General features: G+C 38.0%; 1 protein-coding gene across 3 annotated transcripts in view; it reads left to right on the forward strand.

Annotated features, from left to right (window-relative positions):
* LOC136247059 (uncharacterized) overlaps window positions 1–19,128 on the forward strand; it is a 214,554-nt gene that overhangs the window by 24,938 nt on the left and 170,488 nt on the right. For all 3 annotated transcript variants that reach the window (XM_066038662.1, XM_066038663.1, XM_066038664.1), the window contains exon 3: window positions 17,675–17,977. In XM_066038662.1, coding sequence (XP_065894734.1) covers window positions 17,675–17,977 — 303 coding nt within the window. The remainder of the gene's footprint in view (window positions 1–17,674; window positions 17,978–19,128) is intronic.

Consider the following 19,128-nt stretch of genomic DNA (forward strand, 5'->3'; position numbering starts at 1 on the left):
ATGAAGCTTAAGTGCACTATAAAGTACTTACTATACTAGCCATGAATAAACTAAAGCAGTGAATATTTTTACAGCACTATAATGGCCTAGCCAATTAAGCACCATGGCCAGTCACTGCGCATTTGTGACATCGCACCAGGTGTCAAAACAGCAATGTAAAGATGATTCAACTGCACTGAAGTGCTTACTTTACTAGCCATGAATAAACTAAAGTAGTGAATACTATTAACACTAATGGCCAAATCAATTAAGCACTACACTCAGTGTCTTGACATTGCCACGTGATTATTGAATGCAACATGTTCAATATAAACTAACCTATGACCTTCTTCATTCAGTAAAACAATGAACTATCTTCTTCCCCAAGTCCATGATTACTTTACAAAAATTAAAACCCACTATTGATCCTGTTAAGTGTCGCTATATTAAAGGAGAGGAGATCACACAGTTTCATCAAAGAAATCAAATGATTTCTGAGAATGCTTGGAATGCATTAATGAGAATAGAAGGTAGTATATCCCTCTTAGGAGGGATATAACTTGTATATAACTTGTTTATGCATTCCTGAGCACTGATAGCAGTGCTATTATACCACTTATACACCTTCTCTTCCCTTCCCTTTGAAGTGAGGTGTGAAAGTAGTATATGTACAAATTATGGCATGTCTGTAATTTTAACACTAAAATCGATTCTCCTCCTACAACTAATCGTGAAACTCCCCAAATATTCTTGTAGTGGCTTGTAATAACATTGTTTATAAAAGTATGGAAACAAATTTTTAGGAATGACTACTATGGCTTCAAAAGAGGAGATAACTGTTTTTCATAGAAAATTTTAAGCGTTCAATAGCTCAATTGATAAGATACTTCAAAAAAGCTTTTGTCACAAACATACTTAGGTAGCAGATGACAAAATTTAAGAAGCGTAGAATTAAAACTGTGAAACTAGATCCAAAATTTATAGAATTCTTATTCTTTAGGTCTAAAATACTAAACTGAGTCATAAAGTCAGTACTTCTGACTAGAGATGGTGATTTTAATTACCACAAACACAACTGATGCAAAAGGGGATGGAAAGCAAGTCCAGATCAATGAAAACCAAGATTTTTCATATGAAGCCATAGGAATTAGTATTGGTACCCTTAAGTAGACTATAAATATTTAATAAACAGGAATTTGAAAATGTGCGATTGTGTCGGGTTTGCACAGATCCGGTCACATATAGTTGTTAAGCTCATGCGCCTACTAAATAATCCTAGTTGTGATTGTTATGAATTCGCTCTATTAGGGTGGTGTGAATTGCAGTCATTACAACCATAGAGTCTGGTTGTTAAGCGCATGTATATACATGCACTTAACAACCAGATTTACGGTATGTACTGTATGTTTAGCGTATATTACCTGTTTAGCATATCTAATCCAAAACAGCCAAGCTGTAAAAAAAAATGCAGCCCTCAAAAAGACTATGGTGAAAAAAGATATGAAATCCAAGGTGGTGGCCAAGAAATGGCTGTGATGGTACGTTAATGCTAAGACCAATCGGCACCAAATTCACCTGAATTGTCATTATTAAAATTTTTACCATTAACCTACCATCACAGCCATTTCTTGGCACCACCTTGGATTTCACATCTTTTTTCACCATAGCCTTTTTGTGGGCTGCACTCTTTTTTTTAAACTTGGCTGTTTTGGATTAGATTTCACTTCTTTTTGTATTTGTATATCCCAAAGCCGGCCATAGGCCAGCTTTGGGGCTTTTTTAACATACCTTTTTTTCTTTACCACAAGAAGAAGAAAAAGATGAAGTACATTTTAAATACTTTAACTATTTTGATTTTATCAGTAAATGTACCACTTTAGCATGGGCATCAAAGGCACCACTTGGTGTTTAACTAGCATATTACCTGAGCAATATCATGGGAAGCAGTTTGCCAATGACTTTGATACCCAGCCAGTTCAAAGAAACGATGCGCTTTAACTGGTTATAGTAAGCGACATAGAGCTTTGTATTGTGGAACTCATATTTGTAGTGGTTGCTAAGCTGAGTATATTTGCTAAGATAGTCTAGTTGATTGTTAATAAAGGATAATGAAGGCACAAAATAATTGTTTGGGAGATTTTAAATGCGTATTTCTACCCACCGCGTATCAGCCTTTGAACAGACCATGGAACAGAAAAGCTACTACTACGTTGAAATAGGTTAGTAACTTACAGTCCTAAGTACTTAACTTAATACAATAACTTACTTACTGTCCCAGTAGCAAAGTTAGTTGGCTTACTTATTGCAAAAGTAATGACAATATAAACTCCATCCCACAATCGCAACTTTTCTAACATTGCATGTTGAAGCATGGTAACGTGTTAATGACGTTTTAACGTATGGGTAACATTCTGATGGCTATTAGCCCATGCTATTAAAACCACGATCAATCTTCAAATGCTACTTTATAAAACAAATGGAATGAGTTCTCAGTAGTTCTTTTACCTATTAGGTGAATACACCCCAAGGTATATTATATCACTTATACCACGGCTGCTTGGTGTTTGCTGATATTATACACCCACAGCCCTTGGGCTGCGCCCTCAGGCTTTGGTTGTATATATATATCTGCAATTCCCTCACAGCAGTGTTGAAACCGGGTCACTACTGCTGACCCAGATGACCCACTGACCAGGATAGCAATCCGGGTCAGACCCGGATGTGACCTGGATTGATCCAGATTAAATAAAGCCGAAGCGTGCGATAAGAGCTATGTTTCAGGTAGTCTCGAGCAAGTGAGACTATGTTTTGAGCGTTCGATTTGTGTTGAGTAAACGAGTAGTTATGTGATAACTAAGCCGGTAAGTTTATAATTTAAAATCAGTCAGTGGGTTTGGTTCCATGTAGCTACTGTGGGTTTACAAACAGCAATTGTGTGTGGCTTCGTACATACTTAGTATTGCAATTTCCCGATATATTAAAATTGCACAAAAGTACTTATCCTGCTGCAAGACTAGACCTAGACTATATACAACTCATACAATAATCGATTAGTGGGCATGGCTCCATGTAGCTTACAGACAGCAAAAGACACAATTTCGTGCTACAGACTGCACTTACTAATAAATGGGTGTGGCTGAGCATATGTTTTAATGCAATAAGTGAGCTACGCGACTAGCGTTTATAGGTTCCACGTCATCAAATGATCAATTTCGTTTCTCTTCTCACGTGATCCAATCCGGGTCAGACCCGGATAATTTGTAAAGCGGGTCGGACCCGGATGACCCAACCCGGTTTCAATGCTGCCTCACAGCCATAATATACATGTGTTAAAGTTAAAGCACCGCCGTGCATTTGTTTGGAAAATACAGTACGAGGGGGTGTGTTGAGAGGCTAATACAGCACGAGACGAAGCCGACTGCTGTATTTGCCTCGAGACACCCCCCGAGTACTGTATTTTTCGCACACACAAGCAAGGCGTTGCTTTAAGTGTTATATTGTACTTCCTGGCAACGTCTGGCTCAGAGCAATTTTCTCTAGTACTCAAACCGCTGCGATTTTTGGTGATAAGGATATCAGTAAGTGTTAAACTATTCTATTTCTAGTCGTATAACGAACTAATAGGATTAGTTTGGCTAGTTTTAACGATTTACAATGTCACTCACGTGATCAGTCGTGCTGTTTAGTGGAGTTGTGTTTAAAAAGCTTCGTTATCAGACGATCAGTAAGTGTTTATACAATCTATTCCTAGCCGTAGAATGAACTCGTAGGATTAGTTTGGCTGGTTTTAGCGATTTACAGTGTGTTGTTTACTTAACATTCCACAAATAAATTCTCCGCTTATATGCCCAATTAAGTGCATAACTGTACTGTACTTTATTTGCCCAAATATCTGCATAACTGTACTGTATGACTCATACAGTACAGTTGTGCGGTTGATTAGTACTGTATAGAGAATACAATACACGGCATTGCTTTGATCCTCCCACGCAAAGTACAATATGTTAGAGTTAAAGCACCGCCACGCGTGTTTACGGAAAATACAGTACGAGGGGTGTGTCGAGAGGCTAATACAGCACGAGGCAAAGCCGAGTGCTGTATTTGCCTCGTGACACCCCCCGAGTATTGTATTTTTCGTACACACAAGCAAGGCAGTGCTTTAAGTGTTATATTGTACATCCTGGTCGCATCTGGCTCGGAGCGATTTTCTCCAGTACTCAAACCGCTGCAATTTTCGGTGATAAGGATATCAGTAAGTGTTTAACTAATCTATTTCTAGTCATAGAACAAACTGATAGGATTAGTTTGGCTAGTTTTAGCGATTTATAATGTCACACACGTGATCAATCGTGTCTTAGTGGAGTCGTGTTTAAAAAGCTTCATGATCAGACGATCAGTAAGTGTTTATACAATCTATTCCTAGCCGTAGAACGAAATCATAGGATTAGTTTGGCTGGTTTTAGCGATTTACAGTGTGTTGTTTACGTAACATTCCACAAATAAATTCTCTACATAACTGTACTGTATTTGCCCAATTAGGTGCATAACTGTACTGTATGACTCATACAGCACAGTTATGCAGTTAATTAGTACTGTATGGAGAATATGATACGCGGCATCACTTTGATCCTCCCACGCAAAGTACAATATATATATATATAAATAATACATATCAAGACACACGATAGTGTGTCGTGCGGCCCAAAAAGCCGGCGCGCCACACCATGAGTATATTGACAGGAAGAAAGAAAACGTCATTTTCACACTTTCGTATCTCGGTGATAGCTTATCCGATTGAAACCAAATTTGCTACAGAGTTGCCCGCCAGCTAGGGGAGTCTACATTCCAAATTTGAAGGAAATCACTCAAGCCATTTCCGAGATATGAGCGGCCAAAGTTTCGTTTTTTTTTTCTTCGTTTTTTTTTTTCTTCGTTTTTTCGCACACTTGCAAAAATTGCTATAAAATGCAAACGCGTGCTCCGATTGCCTTGAAATTTGGCACACAGAAAGGGAGTCCAAAGGCACATCCTAGCATCAAATTTGGTGCAAATCCGATGAATGGTTCAGGCGTTATGACCGATTATTCGCGTAAAACAAGATCGATTTGTTGTCACGCCTACAGGGTAAACCGCTTCATGGAATGAGTTGAAAATTGCTATGTAGATGGAGTAACCATCGTAGGAGTGCCTTTTGGTGGTTTGAAAGGAATCGAGATTAAGACCACGGAGATATGACACAAAACCCAACCTGTGTCACAATTACGCGATCGATTTTTAGTAATAAAAAGTATTAGTTTTTACGCCTACTAGGCAAACCGCTAAGAGCAATGAGCTGAAAATCGGTGTATAGCTGGAATAATCTTCATAGAAAGTCCTTGCAGTAGTATAGAAGAATTGGATTACAAACCACTGAGTTATGATTCGAAAGCCAACTCTGTGTAGCAAATGCGAGATCAAGATACTCTAATAGAACAGTCACCCTAATAGAGCATTCAGCTAATTTATTTACTCCATTATAGAATTCTACTACATTACAAGTTATTCTGTAGGGACTTCAGCTGCAAACAGTTAATCTTATAGACAGTTCAGCAAGAAGCAAGTCACCCTGTGCAGAATTAAGTTACAATTATATCACTGTAGAGATTCAGAACATTACAAGTCACAATGAAGAGAGTTCAGCTATAAACAAGTCATGCACCCTGTAGAGAGTTCACCTACAATTAAATCACTCTCTAGAAAATTCAGCTACACACAAATCACTGTGTAGAGAGTTCAGCTACAAACAAATTATCCTGTAGAGAGATCAGCTACAAACAAAACACGTACTTTGCAGAGAGTTCAGCTACAAACAAATCAATCTTTAGAGTGATCAACAAGAAACAAATCAACTTGTAGAGAGTTCACCTATAAACAAGTCATGTACCCTGTAGAGAGTTCACCTACAATTAAATCACTCTCTAGAGAATTCAGCTACACACAAATCACTGTGCAGAGAGTTCAGCTATAAACAAATTATCCTGTAGAGAGATCAGCTGCAAACAAAACACTTTGCAGAGAGTTCAGCTACAAAAAAATCAATCTTTAGAGTGATCAGCAACAAACAAATCAACTTGTAGAGAGATCAGCTAGAAACAAATCAACCTGCAGAGAGATCAGCTACAAACAAATCAGCTTGTAGAGAGATCAGTTACACACAAATCAACCTTTAGAGAGATAAGCTAGAAACAAATCACCCTGTAGAGAGTTCAACTAAAACAAATCAACCTGCAGAGAGATCAGCTACAACATATCACCTTATAGACAGTTCAGCTACAAAACAAATTACCCTGTAGAGAGATCGACTACAAACAAATCAACTTGCAGAGAGATCAGCTACACACAGATCAACTTGTAGAGAAATCAGCTAGAAACAAATCACCCTGTAGAGAGTTCAGCTAAAACAAATCAACCTGCAGAGAGATCAGCTACAAACATATCACTTTATAGACAGTTCAGCTACTAACAAATTACCCTGTAGAGAGATCGACTACAAACAAATCAACTTGCAGAGAGATCAGCTACACACAAATCAACTTGTAGAGAGATCAGCTAGAAACAAATCACCCTGTAGAGACTTCAGCTACAAACAAATCAACCTGCAGAGAGATAAGCTACAAACAAATCACCCTGTAGAGAGTTCAGCTAAAACAAATCAACCTGCAGAGAGATCAGCTACAAACAAATCACCTTATAGACAGTTCAGCTACAAACAGATTACCCTGTAGAGATATCGACTACAAACAAATCAACTTGCAGAGAGATCAGCTACAAAAAATCACCCTGTAGAGAGATCAGCTAGAAACAAATCACCCTGTAGAGACTTCAGCTACAAACAAATCAACCTGCAGAGAGATCAGCTACAAACAAATCACCCTGTAGAGAGTTCAGCTAAAACAAATCAACCTGCAGAGAGATCAGCTACAAACAAATCACCTTATAGACAGTTCAGCTACAAACAGATTACCCTGTAGAGATATCGACTACAAACAAATCAACTTGCAGAGAGATCAGCTACAAAAAATCACCCTGTAGAGAGATCAGCTAGAAACAAATCACCCTGTAGAGACTTCAGCTACAAATAAATCAACCTGCAGAGAGATCAGCTACAAACAAATCACCCTGTAGGGAGATCAGCTAGAGACTAGACACAATGTAAGGAGTTTAGCTACAAGCAAATCACCCTTTAGAGAGTTCAGCTACAAACAAATCAACCTGCAGAGAGATCAAATCACCTTATAGAGAGTTCAGCTACAAACAAATTGCCCTGTAGAGAGATCAGTTACAAACAAATCAACCTGAAGAGAGATCAGCTACACACAAATCATCTTGTAGAGAGATCAGCTACAAGCAAATCACACTGTGGAGATCAGCTAGAAACTAGACACAATGTAAGGAGTTCAGCTACAAGCAAAACACCCTGTAGAGATTTCAGCTGCAAACAAATCACCCTATAGAGAGATCAGCTAGAAACTAGACACCATGTAAAGAGTTCAGCTATAGAAGAGATCACCTTATAGAGAGTTCAGCTACAAAGAAACCATCATGTAGAGAGTTCAGCTACAAAGAAAGCACCATGTAGAGAGTTTAGCTGCAAACAAATCACCTGTAGAGAGTTCAGCTAGAAACAAATCACCCTGTAGAGAGATCAGCTAGAAGAAGTCACCTTGTAGAGAGTTCAGCTACAAAGAAACCATCATGTAGAGAGTTCAGCTGCAAACAAATCACTCTGTATAGAGTTCAGCCAGAAAAAGTCACCTTGTAGAGAGTTCAGCTACAAAGAAACCACCATGTAGAGAGTTCAGCCTCAAACAAATTACCGTGTAGAGAATTCAACAACAAACAAATCACCCTGTAGAGGGATCAGCTAGAAGAAGTTACCTTGTAGAGAGTTCAGCTACAAAGAAACCATCATGTAGAGAGTTCAGTTACAAAGAAACCACCATGGATGTAGAGAGTTTAGCTGCAAACAAATAACCTGTAGAGAGTTCAGCTAGAAACAAATCACCCTGTAGAGAAATCAGTTAGAAGAGGTCACCTTGTAGAGAGTTCAGCTACAAAGAAAGCACCATGTAGAGAGTTTAGCTGCAAACAAATAACCTGTAGAGAGTTCAGCTAGAAACAAATCACCCTGTAGAGAAATCATCTAGAAGAGGTCACCTTGTAGAGAGTTCAGCTCCAAAGAAACCATTATGTAGAGAGTTCAGCTACAAAAAAAGCAACATGTAGAGAGTTCAGCTACAAAGAAACCGTCATGTGGAGAGTTCAGCTACAAAGAAATCACCCTGTAGAGAGTTCAGCTAGAAGAAGTCACCTTGTAGAGAGTTCAGCTACAAAGAAACCATCATGTAGAGAGTTCAGCTACAAAGAAACTACCATGGATGTGGAAAGTTTAGCTGCAAACAAATCACCTGTAGAGAGTTCAGCTAGAAACAAATCACCCTGTAGAGAAATCAGCTAGAAGAATTTATCTTGTAGAGAGTTCAGCTACAAAGAAACCATCCTGTATATAGTTCAGCTATATTTTAAGTCACCCAGTAGAGAGATCAGCTGCTAAAAAATATCCTGTGGGGAATAATGGGCATGTAATAAATATATGTATATAATTTGTAAAATTACTAATAAAATCAAAAATAATTGAAGTATTAAAAATCTTCTTTAAGTTCTTTTCTTCTTCCTGTGGTAAATAAAAAAACACATGGGTTAAAAAAGCCCCAAAGCCAGCCATAGGCTGGCTTTGCAGTATACAAATACAAAAAGAAGTGATATCTAATCAAAAACAGCCAAGCTGTAAAAAAAGGTGCGGCCTCCAAAAGGCCATGGTGAAAAAAGATGTGAAATCCAAGGTGGCGGCCAAGAAATGGCTGTGATGGTAGGTTAATGGTAAAAATTTTAATAACGACAATTCAGGTGAATTTTGTGCCACTTGGTCTTGACATCAAATTCACCTGAATTGTCGCTATTAAAATTTTTACCATCACAGCCATTTCTTGGCCGCCACCTTGGATTTCACATCTTTTTTCACCATGGCCTTTTTGGGGGCCGCACCTTTTTTTACAGCTTGGCTGTTTTTGATTAGATATTTATTACATGTCAATTATTCCCTATGGATAACTTTTTTGCAGCTGATCTCTCTACAGGGTAACTTGAAATGTAGCTGATGTCTCTACAGGTGATTCACCTGTACACGAACTTTATACAGGATTCTCTCTACAGGGTGACTTGTTTCTATCCAGCTGAACTCTCTACATGGTGGTTTCTTTGTACCTGAACTCTCACAGGGTGATTTGTTTCTATCTGATCTCTATAGGGTTACTTTGTCTGGCTTATCTCTCTAAAGGGCGATTTGTTTTTGTAGCTGAACTCACTACAGGCGACTGGTTTTAAGGTGATCTGTCTACAGGGTGACTTGTTTGGAGCTGAACTATCTGCAGGGTGATTTTTTTTTTGCAGCTGAACTCTCTACAAGGTGATCCTTCTAGTTGATCTCTCTACAGGATGACTTGTTTCTAGCTGAACTCTCTATAGGGTGATTTCTTTGTAGCTGAATTTTCTACAAGGTGATTTGTTTGCAGCTGAACTCTCTACATGATGGTTTCTTTGTAGCTGAACTCTCTACAAGGTGACTTCTTCTAGCTGAACTATCTCTTTCCGTAGTTGAACTCTCTACAAGGTGACTTCTTCTAGATGAACTCTCTACAGGATGATTTGTTTGTAGCTGAACTCTTTACAGGTGATTTGTTTGTAGCTGAACTTTCTACATGATGGTTTCTTTGTAGCTGAACTCTCTACAAGGTAACTTCTTCTAGCTGATCTGTCTACAGGTTGATTTGTTTGTAGCTGAACTCTCTACATGGTGGTTTCTTTGTAGCTGAACTCTCTACAAGGTGATTTCTTTTAGCTGAACTCTCTACAGGGTGATCTTTTAGTAGCTGACCTCTCTGCAGGGTGATTTGTTTACAGCTGAACTCTCTACATGATGGTTTCTTTGTAGCTGAACTCTCTACAAGGTGACTTTTTCTAGCTACAGGGTGATCTTTTCGTAGTTGAACTCTCTACAGGGTGATTTGTTTGCAGCTGAACTCTCTGTATGATGGTTTCTTTGTAGCTGAACTCTCTACTAGGTAACTTCTTCTAGCTGATATCTCTACTGGGTAATTTGTCTGCAGCTGAACTTTCTGCATGGTGATTTCTTTGTAGTTGAACTCTATACAAAGTGACTTCTTGTAACTGAAAAGTCTCTACAGGGTGATCTTTTCGTAGCTGAACTCTCTACAGGGTGATTTGTTTGCAGCTGAACTCTCTACCAGATAACTTCTTCTAGCTGATTTCTCTACAGGATGACTTGTTTCTAGCTGATCTCTCTACAGGGTGACATGTTGTAGCTGAACTATGTATACATGCTTATAGCTGAACTCTCTTCAGTGTGACTTACGATGTTCTGAATCTCTACAGCGATATATTTGCAGCTAATCTCTCTACAGGATGACTTACTTTTAGCTGAATCGCCAATAAGATTAACTGGTTGTAGCTGAACTCCCTACAGAATAACTTGCAATGTAGCCGAATGCTCTATTAGTGTGACTGTAGAGTATCTCGATCTCGCATTTGCTACATGTAGTTGGTTTTCGAATCACAACTCAGTGGTGTGTAATCCGATTCTTCTGTATTACTGTAAGGACTTTCTATGATGATTATTCCAACTACACATCGATTGATTTTCAGCTCATTGCTCTAACCGGTTTTCCTGGTAGGCATGAAACTAGTAGTTTTTTATTCTCTAGTTGAACAAAAAATTGGAAATTTTAAAATGAGAATAGAGATCGCTGAAAAAAGCCACCAAACAAGAAGGAATCTCTGGGATGGTAATGTAAGCCACAAATCCCTATTTTGACTCTCCATCATAAATCTTTAGTCACGTGCTCTGTCATTTTGAAATGAGTCAAAATAAAGATTTGTGGTTTACATTGCCATCCCAGCGATCCCTATTCTCATTTTAAAATTTCCAATTTTTTATTCAACTAGTTTGTGTACTTTTTATTAATCCAGCAATGGATTATGGATTTCTTTTATTGATAATAAAGGCTATTGTGAATAGTGTAATTTTGCATTCTGCATAGTAATGCTGTCAACGTTTCAGTACACACATGAAACTGATCAAATTGCATTGTGCATACAAACTGGGAGTCTCCTAATATGAGCTGCAATTTGCATTAATGGTGCCTTCAATAGCTGCAAATTCAGTGAAAGGATTGTTGTTATACACTTGACTGCATTATTAGAGTATTTACATAACTGCTCTATTAAAGTATTTAATCTGGACAACTCACCCATGTACAATAATCATGGAGCGATGGAACAAAATCTTCAGCACAGATTAAGCTTCCTGGCCTATACTCTATTAGCCACAAGCAGTGCACACCAATAAACCTAACTCTGAGTGCAATCTTCTATGGTTCCTTGTATGTAATGGCATTTTGGCAAGAAGAAACGGCCTGGTTTGGGCTGTTTCCATGCAAAACCAAAATCAAAAATAGGTCATGGACATGAGGAAGGACTGAGTAAGTATGGCTATATAGTTTTTAGCACAAAAAAAGAGGATAACTTTTGCTGTACATGAGTGAAACAAAATAATATTTTGAATAATAATAATATGAACAAAACGGCAAATTTCAGTTTTGTCTCAAATACACATACCGTTTCCTTTTCACTTGATACTTACTAGTGGATCAATACTCATTGCAAATAACCACCAGAAAGTTGTTTTGAGCTGGGAGATGCTTTCCAAGGTGGTTTTAGGCATGCGTTCTATTAGAGTTTTTGCAAAAAAACATGGGCAATCCCTATTGTGAATCCGCTATCGTGGTTCATGATAAAAATCAGTCGCGTAATTGTGACACAGTTTTAGTTTTGTGTCATATCTTGATGGCCTTCATCTCGATTCCTTTCAAACCACAAAAAGGCACTCCTACGATAGTTACTCCATGTACATAGCAATTTTCCACTCATTCATTCAAGGGGTTTATCCTGTGGGCATGACAGACCTTCAACCTTATTTTTATGCAAATAATCGATCATAACTCTGTACATGTTCATCATATTCCTACCAAAGTTACAACTGAAATCCACCTTAATGAGCTCTTTTAAGGTTACGGTATAGTCAAGGGCAATCATTCAAAATTTTGAATGCCTATCGATATTTTTTGAGAAGCCCATAAAACCAGTCTAGCAGCGTGAAAAGTTTTAAATGAAGGTGAAGCTCTTCATATTTAATGTTTTTATGTAGCTACAGTGTAGTTTGAGGCAGGTGGAACATTACAATTTGTTGTAGTAACACAAGTAAACCAGCCCGTACATCGCTCAGCTTCAGCTGTCAATACCATGTTTTTCCGCCGCCAAATACAGCAAAAGCTGTAGGCTCTACTGGGGCATAGTGATACTGTATATTAAATTTATTAGGTCCTGTGGAAGCATTTTTGGTGTATTTCTCCCCAGTGACTCAGATACAAGCCTTCAAAGAGCTTGTTTCACTCGATAAAACTACTAAAAGTTCAATAAAACGTCTATACAACCAGTAACTTAAAAAATCGCTTCCACAGGACCTAGATATTTTAGTTGTTTAGCCACTTGTGTTGAAATTATAAGGATTCAGTAATCTGTTAGTCTGGTTTTTGGTGGCGCGTTTTTTATAAAACATTGCTCTATTGTGGACCACACACCCAAGAACAGTCGTTGTTCTGTAGTAAAAACAAACAAGCACAATTAGTTATATTGCTAACACAACACAATTGTTGAAATTATTTATCCCTGCTTGGTTTAAAGCAGGTTTTGTAATTTGATCCACCCACACATTTAAAACTATTCCGTAACCTTAAGTGTGCCAAATTTCAGCCCAATAGGTCAGTGTCACATAAGGCCTTAAAAATGCAATCAGTGTTTAGGCTACGGGTTACCCAGTAAATAATTTTGTAGGCGTTTTGCTTATAGTTCTGTTTTAACCATTTTGCACGAAAGAACGCACTAAAATAACATGGTATATTAACGTACAAGTAATACCAAAAGCGGTGATACACTCAACAAGGGATGCGCTTGTACAGAAATACAGGCACTAAACAGCGAAACTTTTGAGTAGCTATTCATCAAAAACCAAGTTTCATAGGAGGCTACACCATGATATTTAGCATTAATAAGCTATTACTTAGTGATTTCTAGGTCCTCACAATCGAATTGAGTTGTTATCCAATTGTAACAACACTGTAGTGCACTCGCGGTATTTCCATAGCAGAACTAATCGCCATTATCCTTGAAAGATACGATAACTAACCAGCCTCTAGTCAGTTTTCCCATGAAGTCTTCACGACAGGACCTAGATAATATAACCACCCATGGCACTGTCATAAAAAATTGTACTAATTGGCTGACAGCTGCTATTTTTGATGGATAATAACCACATTAAGCAGTAGCTGCTTCAACCATATTGTAGGTACTTAATTTTACGAATCGCTTCGCAGGAAGTGCTGAATTGGCATGACAGCTAATAAGTTAACAGCATGTTCAGGGATCCCAGATACATCATCCAGGTGATAGTAAGGCTTGCTCTTGTACTGCACGTCTGGTAAAGGATAACAAGCAACTGCTTGTGTGTTTCGTCTCCAGACAACATTTTCATCACAAATTCTAACCTTTATTGGTTCATAACTCACTAGTGGCTTAGCTTGTTTACAGCAGACAAAATCCACTGATCAATGTAGTTTGCAGTGCTACTCTAAAAACTCAGATATTTCCATAAGATTCTATGTGACAATAGATTTTGTGTCCATGGTTGTCCATTTCCCAATGGTTTCTGTACATTTTTATGGCTAACCACAGCATCCAGTGGTTGCACAACCGCAATTAAAAGATCTAATAAAATACTTTTCCTTACATGAAACTGGCCTATTGGAGCACACATTCGTGTTTTATGGTGGATTTTGCGAAGTGTAGAAATAGAAAAAATGAAGAAATTAAAATGAAAGTTTGATCGCTCGTATCTCGACTCCATGACAGTAGTTAAACTATAGATTTGTAGGCTATTCCTACACAGTTTAGCCATAATTTATGGTGAATGCACAACTGCAGATTGGTATAATTGTTGAATTGATATTGAGTAGATGGGCAGCGTGGGACATGACTATGATACCAAAAATATTTACTGGCTCAATACTGCAGCTTAAACACTAGTGCTATATACTCGAACAACAAAGGAATGAACCTATGCTATACGAATAGCCTCTATCACTACTAAGGACACACAAGTACATACGTTTCATATTTATATTCTTATACATTACTGCACGTATGTCCTTTGTGATTCATGAGAGGAAGAGCAGTAGCAACAATTGTAGCTCAACATGTTCTAATAATATGCACGACCTTCATGACTTTAAAAGGCAGTACCAGCAGTTGTAAAGCGATAATGGTGTTTCCAGCATTACAAGAGATCAAGACACATGGTAGTGTATCGTGCGGCCAAGAAGCCGGCACGCAACACCCATGAGTAATATTGACAGGAAGAACGAAAATGCAATTTTCACACCTCCATAGTTCTGTGCTGCCTTGATGAAACAAGACATATGTTCTAATAATATGCACGACCTTCATGACTTAAAAAGGCAGTACCAGCAGTTGTAAAGCGATAATGGTGTTTCCAGCATTACAAGAGATCGAGACACACGGTAGTGTATCGTGCGGCCAAGAAGCCGGCACGCAACACCCATGAGTAATATTGACAGGAAGAACGAAAATGCAATTTTCACACCTCCGTAGCTCTGTGCTGCCTTGATGAAACAAGACGATTTTTGCTGTGGACACTCCCTCCAACTTCAGCACTCCACATTCCAAATTTGAGCAAAAACGCTTCAAGCGTTCCCAAGATATGCGACTTCAAAAATTGGCTTAGTTTCTTAGTTTTGTATTATTATTATTTTTCTTCCTCTTGTCGCACACTTACAAAAATTGCTATAAAACTTGAACGCAATATCCGATTACCTTGAAATTAGGCACACAGAAGGGGGGTATAAAGGCGCATCTCGATACCAACTTTTACTGGAATACGATAAACAGGCAAAGAGTTATGAGCGATTATTCACAAAAGATAACACCAATATGTTGTCATGCCTACAGGGTAAACCGTGTATGGGAAGAAGCTGAAAATCAGTGGATGAATAGGTTATTTATTGAACCTCAAACCTTTTTTGGTTTGAAAGAAATCGAGCTAAAACCCAGGAAGATACAATGAAAAAACCAACAGTGTGTAACAATTATGCAATCGAGATTAGCTAATAAAAAACGACTGCCTACCAGATAAACCACTTGGGGTAATGCTTTGAAAATCGTTGTACAGATGGAGTAATCATCTTAGAAAGGCTCTTCAATGGTGTAGAAAAATCAGACTTAAAGCCACAGAGTTATAGCATGAAATCCAACTTGGTGCAGCAAGTGCGAGATCGAGATACTCTAATAGAGCAGTCATCCTAATAGAGCAGTCACCCTGAAGAGAATTCAAGAGATCAGCTAGAAACAAGTAACCTGTATAGAGATCAGCTACAACAAGTCACCCTGTAGAGAGATCAGCTACAAACAATTCACCCTATAGAGAGATCAGCTAGAAGAAGATACTTTGTAGGGAGTTCATACAACTATGGAAAGAGATAGTTCAGCTAGAAGAAATCACCTTGTAGAGTTCAGTTGCAAAGAAACCACCATGTAGAGAATTCAGCTATAAACTAGTGACCATGTAGAGACATCAGCTAGAAGAAGTTACCTTGTAGAGAGTTCAGCTACAAAGAAACCACCATGTGGAGAGTTCAGCTGCAAAGAAATCACCCTGTAAAAAATTCAGCCATAAACAAATTGCCCTGTAGAAAGATCAGTTAGAGGAAGTTACCTTGTAGAGAGTTCAGCTACAAAGAAACCATTCTGTAAAGAGCTCAGCTGCAAACAAATCACCTGTACAGAATTCAGCTACAAACAAATCACTCTGTAGAAAGATCAGCTAGAAGAAGTTACCTTGTAGATAGTTCAGCTACGAACAAATCACCCTGTAGAGAGATCAGCTAGAATAAGTTACCTTGTAGATCGTTCAGCTACAAACAATTCACCCTGTAGAGAGAGCAGCTAGAAGAAGTCACCTTGTATAGTGTTCAGTTACAAAGAAACCATTATGGAGAGTTCTGTGATAAATATATGTATTATATGTGACCAGATCTGCGAAAAAGAGACATAATCGCACAAGCCTAAATTTACAGTATAAAGCATTGAACGCATTGGGTGAAATACTTGCGTATTATTGAAAAAATTCTGTAAAATGTTTTTACTGCTGTTTCTTAGTGAAGGAAGGGACTAACAATAAAAACTTGGATATCATCTAATTCGCCTGTTCAAGAGGAGTTGGAAAATCTTTGTTTCGTTGCAGTAGACCCAAGGATACATAAGTTTTGAGTGTTTGTTTACATCATGTCGAAGCGATCGTATGCGATCGAGCCTTTGTATGCAATGAAGAAGGGCGAGTAAAGGACACACTTACCCAGTAATTGATTCCCCTATTCATGGCAAACATGATGGTGAAAAGTTTAACTCCGTACCTCACTCCGTTGGTAAGTTACAACCGTTTTTGTAAGTGCCTGTAATTTATTTCCCTATACTTGCTGTACAAATCGATTTTTCTGTTGTTGCTACTTTGCAGGGCTGTAACTCCCATAGCTATTGGCATATGAAGCTGAAACTTTGCCAGTAGGTACGCTTGGCTAAGTAGATTATAAATATTTAATAACCAGGAATTCGAAAAATATGCAATTATGTCCTGTTTTCGCAGATCCGGTCACATATATATAATTTGTTCATTTACTGATAAAATCAGAAATATTTAAAGTACATCTGCTTCATCTTTTCTTCTTCCTGTGGCAAAGAAAAAATGATAGGTTTAAAAAGTCCCAAAGCCGGCCATAGGCCGGCTTTGGGGTATACAAATACAAAAAGAAGTGAAATCTAATCCAAAACAGCCAAGCTGTAAAAAAAGAGTGTGGCCCTCAAAAAGGCTATGGTGAAAAAGCCAAGTTGGCGGCCAAGAAATGGCTGTGATGGTAGGTTAATGGTAAAAATTTTAATAACGACAATTCAGGTGAATTTTGTGCCAAGACCAAGCGGCACCAAATTCATCTGAATTGTTGTTATTAAAATTTTTACCATTAACCTACCATCACAGCCATTTCTTGGCCGCCACCTTGGCTTTTTTCACCATAGCCTTTTTGAGGGCCACACTCTTTTTTTACAGCTTGGCTGTTTTGGATTAGATTAATAATACCTGAAATATTGTTGAGAAGCTATTTCCAGCTCAGTCTGTTAATCCAGTCTGCGAAATGCATACATTAGGCCTTGCTCAGTCCTACTTCTGCTTCAACAACACGACAACAGATCTTAATAGTTGTAATTGTTTCTTATGCTGTATGGATAATTTTCCAAAATTAATCACAAATTGTCCGGTGTCAGAACAGATAACATTGCATTACTTTGCATGCCCCATTTGGCTCAAGATTTTTCCAAGGTTCTTTTGCAACATGCAAACATGTTATAAAGGTTGTGTGTACTCAGTAACATGTACGGATTTTTTGTTTTGTTGTAGATTATGCTGATGTGTGCTTAAAAGCGATCGAAAAGTACACTAATCTACTGTACAACTTATCAGATCTAGATTCTCTTTTGCTACACTTTGAAGAAAGCAACATAATCACTATTCATCAACAAGTAGAAATTGAAAATTCAAGCTCTCCCACAGAAGATAGGATGAAGATGTTATTAGACAACATTAGTCTACCACTACAAAATGGTTCTACAGACCAATTTGATAGTATGCTAAAGATCTTAATGGAACATGGTGTGGATGACACTAAAAGTATAGGGTCATTAATGCAAAATGAAGTCAAAGGTACTGATTTATTAACTGCACTGTATTATTAAGGTGTTTGTAGTTTGTCCATAGAGTTATTAACTTGTTGTTTTATCATACAGTATGATAGTATTGTATAGTAGGGACTACAAAGGAGAAGGTGTGGCCCACAGAATAATATCACCCAAAAAACAGCCTCAATTTTCCCTGGCTATAATGAGGCAGTATTGGTGAGGTAAAACTAAGCCAAAAAAAGCTTTTAGATCAACCCAAAATACTTTCAACAAGTTGATACAGAATTTTAAAATATATATATATATATATATATATATATATTTACTGACTGACTGATGCGTTCAGACAAGCATAACTCGATAACGGCTAAGGATATGGGCTTGATTTTTTCACTGTTTGACGTCACTTCGGCCCAACAGGTGTCTTTTGGCATACTTCAGTACGTACAATGCATTCTTCATGGACTTACCAGTGTCCTCCTTTGTGTCCCATTCATCTTTTCTAATGTCCAGCAAGAAGTGTTGATTTGGCGACAGCGTGTGACGGCTTCCCTTCGCAATGGAAATCGTCCGTATTTGTCATAGTTGCTATTTTGATACCAGAGGTATTTTTCAAACAGTTCTCAATTTGTACTGCTGTGTAATGGGTTGAACATAGCCGACAATGAAGCATAATGGATACTTCACTTTTTAGACGATATTTAATATAACTGGGGTATGCAGCACCATTTCTTTCTTTTGGTATACGTGGATTGCAGAGGTGCTTTTTGAACAGTTTTTGATTCGTATTGCTGTGTAACGGGTTGAACATAGCCGACAACAAAGTGTACTGGATACTTCACTTTTCAGATGATAATTGGGGCACATGGCACCATTTCTTTTTTTCATTATGTGTGGATTGCAAAGGTGCTTTTTGAACAGTTCTTGGTTCAAAATGCTGCATGATAGATTGAACATAGCTGACAACAAAGTGTAATGGATACTTCACTTTTCAGACAATGATTGGGTGCACAGTGCCATTTTAGATGCGGTATGTGTGGGTTCACCAGTCATAATTATTATTTACAAAAAAAGCTAACAAACAAATACACAGAAAAATTTGGAATTTTCAACTAGAGTAGGGACCATAACACATCGATAAAAAATACTGAAACAAGCTGGAGTAGTGCACAATAT

Source organism: Dysidea avara, chromosome 2 (genome assembly GCF_963678975.1).
Source record: "Dysidea avara chromosome 2, odDysAvar1.4, whole genome shotgun sequence".
Taxonomy (NCBI): domain Eukaryota; kingdom Metazoa; phylum Porifera; class Demospongiae; order Dictyoceratida; family Dysideidae; genus Dysidea; species Dysidea avara.